Source organism: Akebia trifoliata, chromosome 3 (genome assembly GCF_017979445.1).
Source record: "Akebia trifoliata isolate Shusen 1 chromosome 3, ASM1797944v1, whole genome shotgun sequence".
NCBI classification, from domain to species: Eukaryota; Viridiplantae; Streptophyta; class Magnoliopsida; order Ranunculales; family Lardizabalaceae; genus Akebia; species Akebia trifoliata.
In genome coordinates, this window is record NC_141377.1 from 41,976,023 (window position 1) to 41,993,863 (window position 17,841).

Consider the following 17,841-nt stretch of genomic DNA (forward strand, 5'->3'; position numbering starts at 1 on the left):
AGCCATGTCATTTTTATTGTTAGGCAAGTAAGGATTAGTGATTGCCATATGAAAGTGGGGTCAATGAGTTTTGAGCCTATGTCGTCATCTTGATACTCCACAAATCTTATCAACTGAGGCTTTATTTGCTTAGAAATTAGAAAGTAATTGCGATAAAGTAACTTTGAGAGAGTTATTTTTAAAAAGTGGAATTTTTTTTTTTCGAAAGTAACATTTTTTTAATGTATCTAAATGGGCTCTTAGTTAATTTGGCATTTTCAAAAAGAGCCATACCTTGAAAACATTACCAATTGAAGTTTGTTAAATATGCCCATTACAAACTCTTTTCAACCCTATTGAGTTTAGTATCACATTGAACACTCATTACTTTGTCTCTCTCCTTATAAACTCCTTTGCATGTCTACTCTTTGTCAATTGATTTTGAGTTGGACCTTCAAATTTATTTTGTTATTAGAGAGGGTCTTTCTCTCCTCCTTGTCACTTAGTTCATACCTCCAAGTGCTTTTTCCCCCAGTCCAATCCACACGTATGGGAGCATGTTGAGTTTATTCCCACATAGGACACTCATTTCCTGGTCTCTCTACTTATAAGGTCCTAGGCTCTAGTTGTCATGATTGGTGACTCAATAATTAATTGGATCTAATTAGGTTTCTCATCATGGGTTTCACTGGTCATGACAACTATTTCCCAAATCCAATAGCTTGAAATCATCAATCAAGATGCTTCTAGGTGTGAATCTATAGTCACAAAACTCTTTAATTTTTTTTTTAAAAATTGTCAAAATTATTGTTGAAGAGATCAATCAATGAACCAACGAATAACTATAGTAGCAAGTACTAAGGACTATTTTTGTAATTTAAACTTTTTTTTATGAGAAATATTTTTGTAATTTCAATAGGTAATTTAATGTATTTTTGATGAGGGGGTATTTTCATAAATTTAAGTGCATATTGTTGTAATAAGTATTAAGGGTATTTTTATATTTTGATTAATTACTTTTACGAATGATATATATATATATATATATATATATATTATAATTTTGACATGCATAAGTTGGAGTCGAATAATATTGCAAAATATTAGCTGTAATTTCTTAAGAACTCATGTGGTCTAATGCAATTTTTTTCACAATGCAATCCCATAAAATTGATTTTAAAAAATCATTTTCATTTGCAAATAATTGCAACAACCAAGCAAGGCCTAAACCTCAAAATATTTTTTTTACCAACCTCCAAATCTCAAACATAAGATAGGATTTTCGGAGAGATTGTTGAAGAGGATGGGCAGGGGCAGATTTACAGTGGGGGCAATTAAAACCCCCCCCCCCCCCCCCCCCCCCCCCCAAAATTTTTTTTTTTCTGAAACTCGAAGGAGTTACTTAAAAATAATTTTTTTTTATTAAATTTTGCACCCACCACCCACACGCAGAATTTTAAAATTTAAGCTTTACGCCCACTGAATTTTTTAAACTTTAAAAGAGTTATTCATAAATTAATTTTTTTATAATTCCCGATAATTTACCAACTTTTTTACAGAAATTTCCTGAAGGAATTTATCAAACCGAACCTCACGCATTAATTGCCGAACCTGAAACAATCTTCTAGTCTTCACTTGAGTAAAAATTGGAAACCGAGTAGAAAAAGTGAAAAGGCCCTAAATGACGAGTGAGTGGTGTTGGTGTGTCATTTATTAATTATTATTAATAATACTCCCACACCCTCCCTCCCATATAAACTCTTCACCCCCCATATCACATTTAGTCACCTATACACACACATACACTAGCGATAGCATCCGTAGATAGAGAAAGATGAAGATTGTCCCTGCAACTTTGTTACTTGTATCTCTTCTCCTCAGCTCCTCAATCCTTCAAACCTCCATGGCTAGTTCAAGTAAGAGCTATATAGTTAAAATTAAGTAACCCATCTTGTGTTTTTCTTTAGTATTTTAGTTGGGTACGTAGTTTTGTTGCTTATAATTAAACTAGAGACTTACTTATATATTATTTGTTGGGGTTGATGAAGGTTTATGCGATTCCAAGTGCCAAGCGAGGTGTGCTAAAGCAGGAATTGTGGACCGTTGCTTGAAGTATTGTGGCATCTGTTGTGTTGAGTGCAAGTGCGTACCTTCTGGAACTTATGGAAACAAGGATGAGTGCCCTTGCTACAGGGACAAGAAGAACTCTAAGGGAAAGCCCAAGTGCCCTTAGGGAGAGAGAGAGAGATGACTATAAATTAATTACTATATATTACTTGGGAGGAGTACGTATTCATGTTTTTTATACCATTAATATATGTGATGTGATGTGATGTGATGTGGTATGGTATGTAGGAGATAATGAGAGGTCATGTGTAAGAGGTTTCTTGTTTATTATGGTTGCATAGTGTTTGATTTTTGTGATTGTTTTGCATGACATATCATAATATATTGTCATGATCGATACTGTACTAAGTCTAGAAAATAATATGTATTAGTATGAAATTACCTCTATCTCTTTCTCCCCGTTTTCTCCTATAAATTTGTTTGATGGTTTTAATTCTAACCTAAAAAATTGACAAAAACCAACGAAGAAATCAATGATCTCATAATTTTTCTAAAGGTCAAGATAATTTGCTGTTCTAAAATTCACACTCGTTGTACACTCCTAGATGTGGCAATACATAGAATCATGGACCTTTTTTGTTTTTTTAGGGCTTAGACCCATATTGGTTTGACATATTACAAAATAACTTAGAGGTCGTGGGCTCAAGTCTAATTTACCCAACTAAAAAAAAGAATTATAAATCTTTTTTGGTGTTTTTTTTTTTTTTTTTTTTTTTTGAGAATCATAAGAAAAAAGACCCATGATTCTATGTATTAACATATCAAAAAGCTTACAAAAAAGAGCATCGGATTTTAGAACGTCTATATCATAAGCCTTTTCTTAAACAAATTGTGCTTAAGTGACATTAAAATTGGCATCATTTCATACATTATTGACATGGAGGTGCACACATAACAATAGATGATTTTCACTTGTTTCTCAATGAAATTCATTTATAATTTTATAATCCACATCAACAATGTGTAAAATGATGTTAATTTTAATATCATCTGAACATTTTTTTAAACACAATGAATTTTAGTGATTAAGAAGTGTGTTTTCTTCGCAATGAAGAGATTTGAATTAATTAAATTATTATATTTTTAATAAGTGAAGTTCTTTCTTTACTAACATAATAAGATTTTGAATTTTGCTAAGAGTTGTCTTGCTCAAATGAATTACCACATCAGAAATCCAACACCACACCCCTTTAAATTTCATTGATAAATTTAAATTAAAAAAGTTAAAATTTTATTTTATTTTTTATTATTATGTCTAAGATTTTAAAAATAAATGACTAATGACGTTTCACATAACACTCAAACTTAAAAATAACATTCAATCAAGAAAAATAATATATATTTTTTCTATTATTATCAAAATACATTGAATTTCGTATCGGATTTGGATGCCTAGAGGGGAAATCAAGTACCCTCACTGAAGGGTGTAATCCTCACTTAGTAAGGTTAGGGGACTCGATTTGGTATTGAAATTTTTATGACTTGACAGAGGATTTGGGAGCAGTTAGTGGGTTTCCATGGGAAGGCGATGTGATGTGACTGAGTGACTAAGGTGGCAAGTTTTATCGTACCCTCAATTAGCTGTCCGCCAACAATATGTAGGAAATGCAGTACACGCAGATCCAACGTACGATATGATATTAATAAGGACATCAAATCAATAATGCGACAAAGCCAGACTCGTTGCAGATTATCTGACGACACGTTAAACAGTGTTGTTTGAGATTAGAATCTTCTTTTTCATAAGGATGGAAAATGCTGACCTGACTTCCTTTTGACACTACGTTCAACATTGTGCTGACTTAGTAGTGTGTAGAAAACCATCGATTTTTCACTTTTATATCTCGAGGAAGACAATCTATAATTTTGTGCACATTATCACGTCAGCGCAGTGTTGGTTGTAGTGTCAAAGTATGTCAGTGTAGGAAGACTCTTTCTTGGATGGGTGGATATTTCCTAGAGATCTCCAAATGATATGAATTTTTTGGAAATATGTTCTGATCCCTGTAGTTCTCTTTCCTGTAGTTGTTTGTAGTGAATATTAAATACTACAAAATTAAAGGTTAGAAAAGAAAAACAAACACTGTAGGTATGTAAAGGTCATGATGCAAATTAGATTTGAAAAAAAAAATAAATAAATAAATTTTGATCCAAGGTTTTGAAAATGAACGGTGCTTGAACTCCAATTTTTAACGACTGGATTTTTTCGTCTTTATGACGTGATGCTCCCTCAACCGTTGAAATCCACTACAGGTAACTACAGAGGAAAAGTACTACAGAAGATCGATCCACTCCCCTTTGTTAGGAGACATTGGGCGTTTAAAATTTAAGATGAATTATCATTTTGTGAGTTGGAAATGAGTTATTTATGATTCCGACTACCTGTTCATTTTAAATACCAAAACAAGAATAATCACATTTTCGTTATAAAAAAATCAGAATAATAATGAATTTGACGATTTTCCAGTGCCTATTTCACAGGTTTTAAGTGACAATTTCAAAATGCCACATGTAATCCTATGAAAGGGTTCCTTCAAAATTTGAGGACTACCCACTTCAAAAAAAAAATCCCTTGCTCTCACACTGTACTTCTTACACAAACAACTAAGAGTCCGACTAGCCTTACTAACATAGTAAGATTTCAACTCTTATTAAGGGTTAATGAACTCACCTTATGGGATATTAAAACATGATCCGATCCCACGGGTTGTAGAGGACAAAATTCTATGAACTTTGAAATATATATATATATATATGGAAATGTTCGGCACCCAGCTATTTGCCCTATGTTTTGCCCAACGTGTTTTGTCGTCCTCACAAAAAATCAGCCCATTCCGAAATTTCTAACATCATGTTTACAAGTTGAAAAATTGTGGACCGTCCATTTTTTGTAAATCATTTTTTATGGGGTTAGAAGTTTTAGAATGGGCTAATTTTTAGTGAGAATGATCTCTAAATGAGGTTAGAAGATTTAGAATGGGCTGATTTTTGGTGAGGATGATCTCTTCACCATAGAGATCATCCTCACAAAAAATTAGCCTATTCCAAAACTTCTAACCCATGTATGACCAAACACGTTGGGCAAAATGTAGGGTAAATAGTAGGGTGCCGAACGGGACCCATATATATATATATATATTGTTTTTGTTTTTGATTTTTTTTTTTTTTGAAATCTTTATTTTGGATCTGAGTTTCTCCATGAAATCCTGAGGGCTGTGGGCTGTGGTGTTGGATTGCCAATATGCTAATCAAGGACCCCTAGTAAAGAGAGTCAAAATATTACAAAGTAAAAAAAGTGTTTCTCAACAACTACTGAAGTTCATATCAGCAAAACAATCCAATTGATGTACTTGTTACTATTGTGCGGTCTGTGCAAGAAGAAGTGCATATTGTACGTTGTTCAGTGCTTCATCACCCAAATCATGTAAACCAATTTACATACCTATAACTATAAAATCACCTACAAAATACATCTGATTCTGCTAATTTTCATGATCCAAGTCATTATTGAAGTATAGTTGGAGCATTACAATGCCTTACATTCATACATCTAAATCTTTCATGTAGTGTGAATTTTGGATTCCAATTTATTACGGGACATTTCAAAGTTCATGAAATGAATCCTACAATACCTCATCAATGGAGTTTTGGACTATAGAATCATTTTCAAGAGTTCCCTAGACCTTTATACTTTACCATATACAGATTGGGCTGGTTGTCCCCTCACAAGACATTCAATTATTAGATATTGCACATTTGTTGATGGAAATTATTCATTCGAGTGAAGAAGCAAAAATACCGATGATTAATGGCTTTTACCTCAGTTTTAATTGACAAGGCTTACATTTGGACTTCGTGAAATTGGAATTCCGCACGCTAAGCCTCCAATTTTACATTGCGATAATATAAGTGCTTTTGTACATATAAATTGTTGATCAAAGAAATACATAACGAACTTATCACTATGTTTGAGAGAAGGTTTGATGTGTCCCCTCTACCAATTAAATAGATGACATATTCACCAAACTTCTTTCCCAAAACCAGTTTTGTACATTACAGGACAAATTGAGTCCTTAGCCTCCTCCCAGCCCAGTTTGAGGGGAACTATTAAGGATGATGAAGCACTGAACAACACTATCATTGAAGATTAAAGATGTATCCTCAAGAGTAAGCCAGAATTTTATTTGATGATGTTGTGAAAAACGACACAACAAAGAAAACTAAAAATTGTACACAAAACACAAGGATTTGCATGCCTACGTATTTTCTTTCAAGTTTTATCGTCCTACAGATCTCTAGAAAAGTAGACAAAACGTATCTATCTCCCCAAAATAAGCAAGTGTGTGTGATTAAAAAAATTGGCTGTTGCCTTTGATTCCTTCTCACTATAATATTTACTCCCACACAAAAAAAGAGAAAAATTGATAATGTTTGTTGAACTTCATTAAAATTGAAGTCTACGTGTATTAATTTCTTAAAGTCAATTCATTACAAGAGTTCATTTTTATACTTTTCTTTAAAAATTTATTTATCAAATTACCAAAGAAATTCCCTTAAATATTTTATAATTTCTTAAAAACCTTTCCCAATCCCATTTTTAGAATGAATTTTGTGTATAATAAGGTTTGATGTTGAGTATGGCATGTGTCATGGATGATGGATCATTTCAATTTGTTTCGGATAATTTCTTTGGTAGATTGGGTGTCAATTCCTTTAGTCATGTTTTGGATTGACTACGCATTTGTTAGAAACTTGACTAATATTGGATACATCCTTGTCGTGATATTGGACTCTCCACATCTTCTCATAACTTCCATCTGATGGGGCACCGGGCCCATGGCCCAGATTTTTGAGGAGTCCAAGTTCATCAGGAGTCTTTAGTAGTATTATTATATATTATTAGTGGGCCACACTATTTTTTAGGACTATATGTTTATTCTATTTCATTTTAAGCCCCTTAATTAGATAATCCACGTTTTAAATTTTTTGGATTAGTTAGTGTTTTTTTTTTTTTTTTTTTTTTTCTGGGGACTTGTGGGAGGAGAAACTCTATAGTTTTCTCTTTTTATGAATCAATGAAAGAATGAATAAAGTGTGTGAAACAAAAACAAGTCTGGTGACTGGTGACAATTATTGCCTTGGAGTGATTCCTTGGCAAGTTATAATTCTTCTCTATTTTTCTACTTCGTGCACATATGAAGAGGGAGGTGTCACATGTTTGCTTTGGATTTTGTATACTTCTTTCCACAAACACCAAGTTTGAACTTAGATGATACGGTATTTTTTATTTAAGATAGATAGATAAATAACAAATGTAATATGTGAGAAACAAATGGTTTGATGTTGTTGGTAGCGGCAGAGGAATGATTTTTTGGCTTATATGGCTAAAATGTTCCGGATTGGACTGATTTTTTGTGAAGATGATCTTTTTATAGTGAGTAGATCGTTCTCGCAAACAATCAGCCAATTCTGAAACTTCAAACCCCATGAAAAGTGATTACAAACTAATGGTAAAAATTTGACGGTTCATGATTCTTCAACTAATAAACTAGGGTTAGAAATTGACTGATTTTTTGTGAGGATAATTTTCTCACCATAGAGATCATCCTCACAAAAATTCAGCCCATTCCCAAACTATTAGCTATATAAGCCAAAATGTTTTGTTGAGAATGTTGTCTAGGATTTTGTTAACAGTAACTCATTTATAAAAATGTACAAGTGTAAAGGTGAAATACTTGTACGGAAAACAAAATAAGCACTTCTCAACTCACAAACATTAATAAATCAATGCTTCAATAATATATATATATATATAATAAACTCAAGACTCTTGTTCTAATGTATAACAGAAGAAACAATGGGAAGACCTCAGAATGTACAGTTCTAAGAACATCCCACTTGTATCTCTCTACCCACCCACTCTCATCCTTGAAATTATTCACAACCTGCCTTCCTCCCAACTACAACCTTGTATTCACAATAACCAAAAACCTACCGAAAAATAAAATAAAAAATATATATATGACTACCCTAAAGACAACAGTTATTGAACCAAACCTACCAACAACAAAATTGTTTAGGAAAGAAAGGACAAAGGTCTCACTCACTCTACAATGCACATGTATTTATACATGCTTCCTACTTAATTGATTCACCAGATCTATGACCCTTCTCCCATAAGGATTGCTGCATAGAGACAGATAATGAATCTCAACCAGATCAACTATATCACCGAAGATGCGTCCCTGCCATTGCAAGAAAAAAAAAAAGTCACAACCAACAGCAGCCAACATCCAAGGCCTACAAATACACATGGCTCGCATGTAGAGGGACTGGGAATTATAATTTGATGATAAATCCATTATGTTAATATTTGCACAGGAGAAAACCTAAAAGGGTCCCCATTAGCCCTCCCCACTTTTATGAATGGACATATAGACAAATAAACAAGCCATTAATTCCAGAGCCTTTCTTAACAAATAGATATAGACAAAGGTAAGAGTGACTAACCGTATGAGATACTTTCAAAGCAGTCTGTATGACATAGTTTCCAAAGGCATCTTGTAGAAGCATCAAAATGTTAGGACTATCGATCAGCTCCTTTATAATCTGTGTGCATTGTTCTTTGCTTGATGTTTCCAAAAACTTCTCCACCACATTACTGCTAAACTGTTGCATGGAAAAGGATACGAAATTCCCTGTAAGTTGCTCCATTAGAGCCATCGTGACGTCAGGTATCCTCATTCCCAGTACGAACTGCACGACATAGTTGCTAAAACCAAGAGAGAAAAAAAAGAGAGCATTTTGACTTCAGATTAAAGACTTAGAGCTTTGTTATAAAAAGGAACACGTGCAAGGGTTATAAAGGACAAACCCATAAGGATCTTGAGATAGGACAAGTGCATTTTCTGTTATTTCGGCCACAAGGTGCTTAGTGAGTTCTCCTCGTGTGTGCCCCAAACTTTTCTGCAACACACAACATCCCCAACGATCTGTTGCGATATCAAAACAATGATCTACTAGTGCCGGCAACAGAGACTGTCAAAGTTAAAATTATAGGTGTTAGAAGAATGGGTAATTCACTATCAGCTATAAAACTAGAAATAACATAATTAGTACGTATGCACCCTAAGTTGGATTAGGAGAAAAAGTTAAAAAGACAATTCTGGGAAGACATGAATGAACTAATCCAAATAATTCTGGATAGAGAGGATATATATAGGATGAGACTTAAATGGTCATATAGGAAACCAAAACCAATAAAATTCATATAAATCTTTTTCTACTAAAGAGAAATGAGTGATCGATATGCAAGGACTATAAGGTTATTCCAAGAGAGAATCTAACTACACAACATAGGCTAGTGGTTTTAGATATTAACATTAAAAGATGAAAGAGAGAAGGTGAAAACAATAGATGTCAAAGAATAAGGTGGTGTAATCTAAAAGGAAAAAATTCATTGGTCTTTGCAAACAAATTGATAAAAGAAGATATGTGAAACTTAAGAGGCAGATACCACAGTAAAGGGGGGAGAAGTAGCTTAGGGCATTAAGATATTAGTGAAAGAGTTCCTCAGGGGAGTCTTTGGGGGAAAATACACACACAAAGACATATGATGGCAAAATGTGAATGTTGAAGAGATCATTATTAGATAAAAAGATCCATTACAAGTCACACAAAACTAGATTTGAAGAAAACTTAAAAACATATAAAAATGCAAAAGCGAAGAGAGCAGTAAGTGAAGCTAAAAAGAGAGTAGATGATGATCTATACAACAGGTTGGATATTAATGTAAGTGAGAAAGATGTTTGTAAGTTGGCGTGGGTTAGAGAAAGGAAACTTGAGATTTAAATAATGTTATAAGTGCACTAAAGCCAAAAGTTAAAGAGTGTTGGTAAAAGTTGAAAATATTTTAGAAATGTGGAGGGATTATTTTATTAAAATTATAAAATGAGGACTGATAAAGAGATTTGGGAATAGCAAGAGAAAAAAGAGAGATTTCAGAAGTAAAACAGCTTTAGAAGGATGAAAACAGGTTGGATATTAGGATACGATGATATTCCTATAGAAAGATGTAAATCATGGTACCTACATGTAAGAATAAAGAAAACATTCGGAGTTGAACCAACTATCAGGGTGTCAAAATTATGAACCACACTTCTAAACTATGGGAAAGTGCGATTGAACAATGGTTAATACAAAAAACCAATATATTAGCGAACCAATTTGGTTTTGTGTTGGGTGGATCAATCATTGAGGTAATCTTTCTACATAGAAAATGATAAAAAAGTATGGAAAAAAGAGGAAGAACCTTCATATGTTTTTTATTAAATTAGAAAAGGCATATAAAAAAGTACCTAGAGAGCTACTTTGATGGGTATTGGGAAAGAAAAGAGTCCCAAATGAATATATTTACATTAAAAGATATGTATATGAGGGTAGTGACTGGAAATAGAGAGGTGAAGAATTAGTTCCCAATTACAATTGGTCTACATCAGGGATCAACTTTGACTCTATATTTATGTGCTATAGTTATGCTTGAGATCACTTCGTGTTCAAGAACATGTACCTTGGTGTATGTTATTGGCAGATAATGTGGCATTAGTTGATGACTAAAGAAGGAATCGCAATAAAGCTAAGACTATGGATAGAAATATTAGAGTTTGACAGCTTTAGGATAAGTAAAACCAAGATAGAATATGAGTAATGTAAATTTAGCATTGACGACCAAAAGAGGATTGCTCACTTAAAATTGAGTCTAAAAATACCTCAAAGGGACCAAGCTTGTTATCTTGGGTCTATCATACATATGGCTGGAGAAATTGAGGAAGATGTTGCAATAGAATCAGAGTCAGATGGTTAGAGTGAAGGTGCGTTTCTAGAATACCATGTGACATGAGACCAATCAAATTATGTCAAATAGTATGCTGGGATACAATTTGAGGAGAACAATGTCCTCTTAGGAGTTACACTGTTATCAAAGAGGTGTATGTTGTTGCAACACAGGTGAAATGATGTTTCTCAAATTCCCACAAAATGACACCGTGAACAAATTCAGAATAGATGGTGGTGGAAAACTCCAAGTCATCCACAGCAATCCGTCGTTCGCACTAAACAAGACGTAATGTAATAGATAAAGTTAAATAAATGAACCAGAGGTTTGATGTTGTATTCATGAATAATGGTTGTGACCAACTTTCAAAAGGACAGCCGGATATTCTAGGTTTGCAACTGGTTGGCAAAGAAAAACTTTAAAATACAAGGTAAAGTAGAAGCACCAGACGAATATTAAGATGGAGCATCAACAAGTACTCTATAAGAAATTCAGGGTTGTACAAAATTATTTATTTGTTTTATTATTTAGAGGAACATATTTTTTTAATTTCTCAATCCCATTAAGGGAACTAGACTCGATGTTCTGTGAATGATAATGATGACAAAAAAATATTGAGGTCGTCATTATTAATCCAATTTCATCATTCAACTCGCTCTATAACTATACATTCTGTCAACATATACATCTTTAGACATTCTATTGGTACGGGGGGATTACTCATAGAGTAAATAGAACTTTTTCAATGAATTTATAAAAAAAGTCAGAAAAAAGAGAGAGGAAGGGAGTGGTTTGAAACATCGGGCCAAAAGGCTCGAACCTCAATTCGCTTCATTTTCAGACTTCATTTCACTTTTTAAGAGCCTTCAACTTGTGCCTCACCACTCCATTGATGCATTTATTGGGTTTTGTTGAACATGCTCAAAAAATATTTTAAAATAGATGGTTCAATTCCTTTCCACAGAACCCTAATTGAATGTCCAGACTCATACAGTTCAGCAGTAATTTAACATCACAACCTAACCTACCCAATCAACAAACATAATTCGAGAAAGCATTTATATGAGATAACTCTCTTTCCACCATCAAGAACAAATCTTTGGATAAAGATTTGTAACCTTGTGAGGAAAAACCAAGAACCTGGCACAGCTTAATTATATTTTTCTCCAAGACTAATAGGTTAATTGACAACTTCCTTGAGTTAGAACCTAAATCTTTTTGGAAGAGGAAATGAGAAAACTGGTTTCAATCTGGACAATGTAAATATCCTTGTTCTTTTCTCTCTTTTTGGAAGCAATGAAACACAACATCTCATCCCAATGTACCAATTTAATGAGTGAGTACGACACTTAGGTTCTCGAATTACTAACATTTGAAATTTATTAAAAACGAAGTAAAAAAGATAAAGTTAGGGAACATTTACTATAAGCCTCCTTTGAGTTTCTCTTGGAAAAGCTTTTGCCTCCTCAATTTCCATTTGAATCCTCACTTTGACCAACTGGAAGAATTAAGGAATGTCACCCATTTCTTTTCTGCTCTTTCTTTGAACAGCTTGACATTTGGTCACCTCAAAGGATATTTGTAGAAAGGACCCTACCCCAACCATCACTTAATGTCATATATAACTCGTACCAAAATGGCCCATAGAATAAGTAGAAGCACCTGAGAATAGTCTAGTAGAATCTCTACATAACAATATGAATTAAGTTGGGTACAAGTTATTGGTTTTGTCATAAGGATGTAACACAATCTTATATTCATGTGTCACCTATCATTATTCCTTTGAATACGTCTAAAGAAATTATGACTAACCCAAGCGTTGGTGACAAACATACCCCCATTGAGATGGATTTATGATCCATTGCATCTATACTTCAAAAATACAATTATTATGCTATTTCTATATGCACCAACTAATCAGAAATGGGATGGGTTTCATGGGAAACGGCCACAAAGAGAAAAGGCATGCAGGTCCACCTTTCATAAGGCAAAAGTAAACACATAGGCATGGCCCACCTCACACTTGAAGGGTTGATGTAAAAGCCTCACAAATCTCACTAACTGGTCATTATTTGGGTACAAGGAGCATCAATTCAGGACCGAGAATCCTCTATTACACAGGTGGTCAACTAAAAGTATTTTATCAAGAAAAACCATCAACTTAAAAACACAATCTTTGTTGGAATAAGATGGCCCCACACAAACTTGGCAAAGAAGGATTGTTTTCTCTATTGGAGGAAAGCACTAGACAGAAAGATCTAATGGAGTATCATTCATTATATATCCATCTCCATAATCTTCTATCTTTCCCACTAGTATCGTTTGACACATAAATGAGCATCTTAAGAAGAAAACCACCCAATACTAAATTCCCAGCAATTTAAATTCCTCATAAAATGCAAATTCCAAGCAAAGTTGTTCTGCAATCATATCGTGATCTCATAAATTAGAACCAATTTTCTCCTTGCTACAGAGAAGATGAAAGGAAAATCAACATAGATAGAGCATCCCTGCTCCATATGTCCCCCCCATAACAAAATATTTGTCCATGTTACTACCTTGACTTGAACACCTTCCTTGAAGGGACCATACCATATTGCAATAACTTTCCAATGAGAACTATCGATAGACAAAGTATGAATTGAAGCAATCCAACCCAAATTGAGTCCTCTCCATATGTACTACTAGCCCTCTCCAAAGAATATGTCTCTATTTTAAATCTCCACAACCACTTATCTAATAAAATTGAAGTTATATTCCTCGTCTAAGTTTTTCTCCAAGCAAGTTCTTTAAGATTGACTCAACTAATCTAGGTCTGTGACGTCAAGGGTAGACTTTTTCTCCAAGAAAGTGCTTTATGATTGACTCAGCTAATTGAAGTTGACGACCTAGAGGGTAGGCTTCCACACACACGATTTCGAGTATAGTACCAACCATTCCAAATGAAAACTAGTTTTCTATTGTTCACAAATTCATGGAGCAAAAAACTTGGTAATTCTAGTTCTTTATTCTTTAATCTTACCGAAAAGAAGTAGATAAATGCTATGGCATATATTCTCGTTCTTTAGATGCAAGACTCACTACCACTTCATTGAATCTAATTCCCCTAACAATAATCTTTTAATAAATAGACGAAACTAACATTCTTCCAAGCAATTCTACCACTAAACAACAAATACGAACATGTGGAAAAATAGGATAGCTATGCTTGTTAAAAATAATACAAAGGTCAAAAAACTCTTTCTAAATAATGCAAATGCAAATCACCAAAAATATTAAATTGGAATATTAGCACCTTTAATAACCACCCTTTCTCCTCTATGCTACTTAAGAGGCAAAAACTTAGTAGGACAACTATGCATATGAATGATTCAATGGATTAGGAACTCCCCTCATGTGCTTTTTTTATTTAGCAAATTGTTGGTTTTTTATGTATAAAAAAGAAGAAGAAAGTTGCATACATGCTTGAGTACTAATATACGATAGCTGCGTTAAACCCGTATAAAATAGTAGAACAGGCAAAGTTGGGTGACCATTTGAAACTGATGTGATGGATAATAAGCAAATACATAATGCTGCTTCAAGACATCCAAATTGTAGCATAACAAAGAAAAGATACGTGGACGAAAATGAGTAATCAACGTAAGGAAACGACAGCATATTTGAGGGTGTATTTTTTAACATTACCTGATTATTTTCATTAGAGAAATGCTGGAAGCAACGTTCAATAACATGATGCCCATTTGAGTCCTTGCTCAGGGTGGCAGAGGCGGGCCCCAGAGCCGACATAAGTTGCGATATTTGCTGTGGGGTCATAAGACGATCCAACAGTTTTTGCACAACACGAGTTCTGCCAGAATAAAAGAAAAATGTTAATGACCTGAAAAGCTATTAGAGCCTCTAAAGCTTGTTATTTGACATTTTTTTTTTTAAAACAATAACGAAGAAACGAACAATACCCGTGCGTATTGCGACATATATTCACAAATTCATTTCTGTTCCTAGTCACCGAAAGAACAACCTCTGTTATCTGTTCTATATTGCATACTTCCAAAAGCTTCTGAACAAGATAATTGCTATATTTGTCCTTCATCAACTCACTTAAGTGATCTTTCAACTCCACGAAGATGAACCTAATCTTTCTCTCATTTCCCTCCTCAAAGATCTTCTGCAAGAACCGACACCCATAATGATCCTTGGCTACCTCCACCATCCGACCCCTCAATTCTTCTAACGACGAGTACCTCTGATAATTAGAGGACCGGGGTGAATTCAAATAACTCTGATAATTAGAGGACCGGGGCGAATTCAAATAACCCAATTCCAATGTTTCGGGATCAAGAAGGAGTCCGTTCCTATTCAAACATGGCCGCATTGGGTACTGAGAACTGAATTCATTGTCGCTGTAAGGGTGGACGGTATTACCAAATTCTCCATTAACCCCTCCATTGGAAAGATTGAAAGATGGGTCGTTGATAACAGGGGATGCGTTCAACAGGGGAAAATTGAAATCCTCCAAACCTTGAGAATCCATAATGATAGATTGTTGGGCTCGGATAAATTCTGTCATCTGTTCTAACAGGGTATCTCGAAGTTGAATCTCTCTCTGTAATTCGCGTATGGTTTGGTTTGAAAGAGTATTGTAGGATTGACCCATTATTGAAGAACCCATTGTGGGGTTTTCGATAACATTGCCATTGATGACTCCATTGAGAGAAGATGATGATGGAGAAGGAAAAGGTAAGTGAAGAGGAGAATGGGTAGAGGAGAGATTGAGATTATTGAAGGAGGCTTCGAGGGATTGGTGGGTGTCAAGAAAGAGATCAGAAGGAGGATTGGTGAAGGGGTTGCGGCCAAAGTGGTGTTGTTGGTGGTGTTCTGGGTCGGTGGTGGTGGGGATTCTAGAGGCCAAGATTCTTCGCATCTCTTCCGCAGAGTTTTGTCTCTCCATGATAGAAACTGCAGGATTAGAAAACAAATATGGAAAAAGAACGAGAGAAAAACAGAAACATAAAGAGAGGTTTTATAAGGGTTTTAGAGGAGATAGAGTTGAAAGGGTTTTAGGAGTCTTTGAGATTGGTTAGGGATTTACTTCTAACAAAACAAAAAGAGCGAAAAAATAGAAGTTTACAAAACAAAACTCTCTCTCTCTCTTTCTATCTCTCTCTCGAGTTGTGAGTGATGGAACCAAGAGAATAATAGAAAGAGAGACTCTGCATGAATAAGGAAACTTCGTTGACAGATACGCGCGATCCTCGCATATAGAGTTTTATTTTGTTGCGGGTCTTTTGCATCAAATAAAGATACGAAATCTGCAAAAATAAGCCATATAACACGTTTTTGTAACAGCTTGCCTTGTAAGTTGTAACCAACGAGTTTTAGTAATTCAAGTTTTGCCCTCCACCTTTAATGGCTTAACAATCTTAATCTCTTTCTTAGTATGCCATCCAGTCAGGAAAAAAAAAACAAAAACAAAGATCCCCTTCAAATGACTTGAAAGCTGACATGGCAACTGATAGAATTAGTGTAAATGCGCATGTGGAGCATGCCTAATAGGCAAGATACGCTCGTTAACGTCTAGCGGGCATGTCGAACAACTGGGTGGGGAGGCACAATCGAATGACACGAGAAGAAGCTTAGCACTGCTACCGTTAACGTCTGCGGGCATGTCGAACAACTGGGTGGGGAGGCACAATCGAATGACACGAGAAGAAGCTTAGCACTGCTACCATGGGGACAATCCATATGTCTAGTGGGCGTGTCGAACAACTGGGTGGGGAGGCACAATCGAATGACACGAGAAGAAGCTTAGCACGGCTAACATGGGGGCAATCCATTATGAGAATCGCTCCACAAAGGGGAGAGGATGTACTTTTCCTTGGAGTGGATTTCAAATAGTAAAGAGTGACATATTGAAAAGAAAAACCAACACCTCAACTATGGAGTCATCAAATTAAAATATATACATATATATATATATAATATATATATATATATATTATATATATATATATATAATATATATATATATATATATATAATTTTTTAAGACTAATTAAAGGCTTTGAAAATGGGTCATCTTCGAAAAATCTCTAATTGTTAAATAAATGGATTTTATGCCTATGTGACATGACACTCCTTCAATCATTAAAATCCACTATAAGGAATTGCAAGGAAAATGTATGATAGAAAATCCACTCCTCTCGAAAAGACATTATTTCAGATGAAAAGTAAAGTCACCTAGCACAAAACTAACATAACTGGTAAAAGACATGAGAAAGAGTCGTGATAATTTTGACTTCTTTTTTTGTGTGCTCCCTTTAATCCTTTGCTTCAAGATACATAAGGACATATCTTTATACTTTTGTAGAGGGAACGTACACAGAAAAAGGAGTAAGATTATTAGGACTCAAGGATAAAGCAAAAATAGTAAGATTATTAGGACTCAAGGATAAAGCAAAAATAGAAGAAAGGACCTTGTATACCTCCAACATGCAATTATCTCGTAACATACTTTTTTAATTAATATCATCTTTCAATGGGTACTATCTTGATTAATGAATTCCAATTATTAGATTTTGAGTCCTTCTAGGTATTGATTTGGAGTTGTTGATTTATTAAATTTAGATATAAAATCACTAATGATAAAAAAATTATTTTGTATTTTGTATTTTGATGAAGGCAAAAAAATTTAGGATTATCTGGTCAAGACTTTATTGAAAAAAGACATTTTAAAGGGAACAACATCGAGCACTTATATAATGATAGGACATCAAAATACTTACCAAAGTCAAGGCTGACTTTCTCTTAAAAGTCTTTTACTTTTAAGTTTCCATATAAAATAAATAATTAAATATAACTCGTATATTTGTTTCATGTGAAACTGAAACTATTGCATCGAA

General features: G+C 34.3%; 2 protein-coding genes across 2 annotated transcripts; one reads left to right on the forward strand and one right to left on the reverse strand.

The window, feature by feature from the left end:
- The first annotated feature begins 1,737 nt into the window (after positions 1 to 1,737).
- On the forward strand, positions 1,738 to 2,487 carry LOC147407061 (Gibberellin-regulated family protein). Its single transcript, XM_086435456.1, has 2 exons — positions 1,738 to 1,895; positions 2,028 to 2,487. Exons 1-2 carry the CDS (start codon positions 1,814 to 1,816, stop codon positions 2,210 to 2,212), a joined length of 267 nt encoding a protein of 88 aa, XP_086291582.1. The 5' UTR covers positions 1,738 to 1,813; the 3' UTR covers positions 2,213 to 2,487.
- A 5,394-nt stretch (positions 2,488 to 7,881) lies between these two features.
- LOC147407062 (putative pumilio homolog 8, chloroplastic) lies at positions 7,882 to 16,142 on the reverse strand. Its single transcript, XM_086435458.1, has 5 exons — positions 14,899 to 16,142; positions 14,627 to 14,789; positions 8,981 to 9,144; positions 8,617 to 8,878; positions 7,882 to 8,351 (listed from the first exon to the last, which is right to left on the reverse strand). Exons 1-5 carry the CDS (start codon positions 15,888 to 15,890, stop codon positions 8,232 to 8,234), a joined length of 1,701 nt encoding a protein of 566 aa, XP_086291584.1. The 5' UTR covers positions 15,891 to 16,142; the 3' UTR covers positions 7,882 to 8,231.
- Between the last annotated feature and the right edge of the window lie 1,699 nt (positions 16,143 to 17,841).

Coding starts and splice junctions, on each gene's coding strand:
- LOC147407062 (XM_086435458.1), bottom strand. CDS start 15,890: ATGGAGAGACAAAACTCTGCGGAAGAGATGCGAAGAATCTTGGCCTCT. Junction 9,145..14,626: donor TCTCTAATGAAAATAATCAG/GTAATGTTAAAA, acceptor TAACTTTGACAG/TCTCTGTTGCCGGCACTAGT. Junction 8,879..8,980: donor CTATCTCAAGATCCTTATGG/GTTTGTCCTTTA, acceptor TCTTGGTTTTAG/CAACTATGTCGTGCAGTTCG.
- LOC147407061 (XM_086435456.1), top strand. CDS start 1,814: ATGAAGATTGTCCCTGCAACTTTGTTACTTGTATCTCTTCTCCTCAGC. Junction 1,896..2,027: donor AACCTCCATGGCTAGTTCAA/GTAAGAGCTATA, acceptor GGGTTGATGAAG/GTTTATGCGATTCCAAGTGC.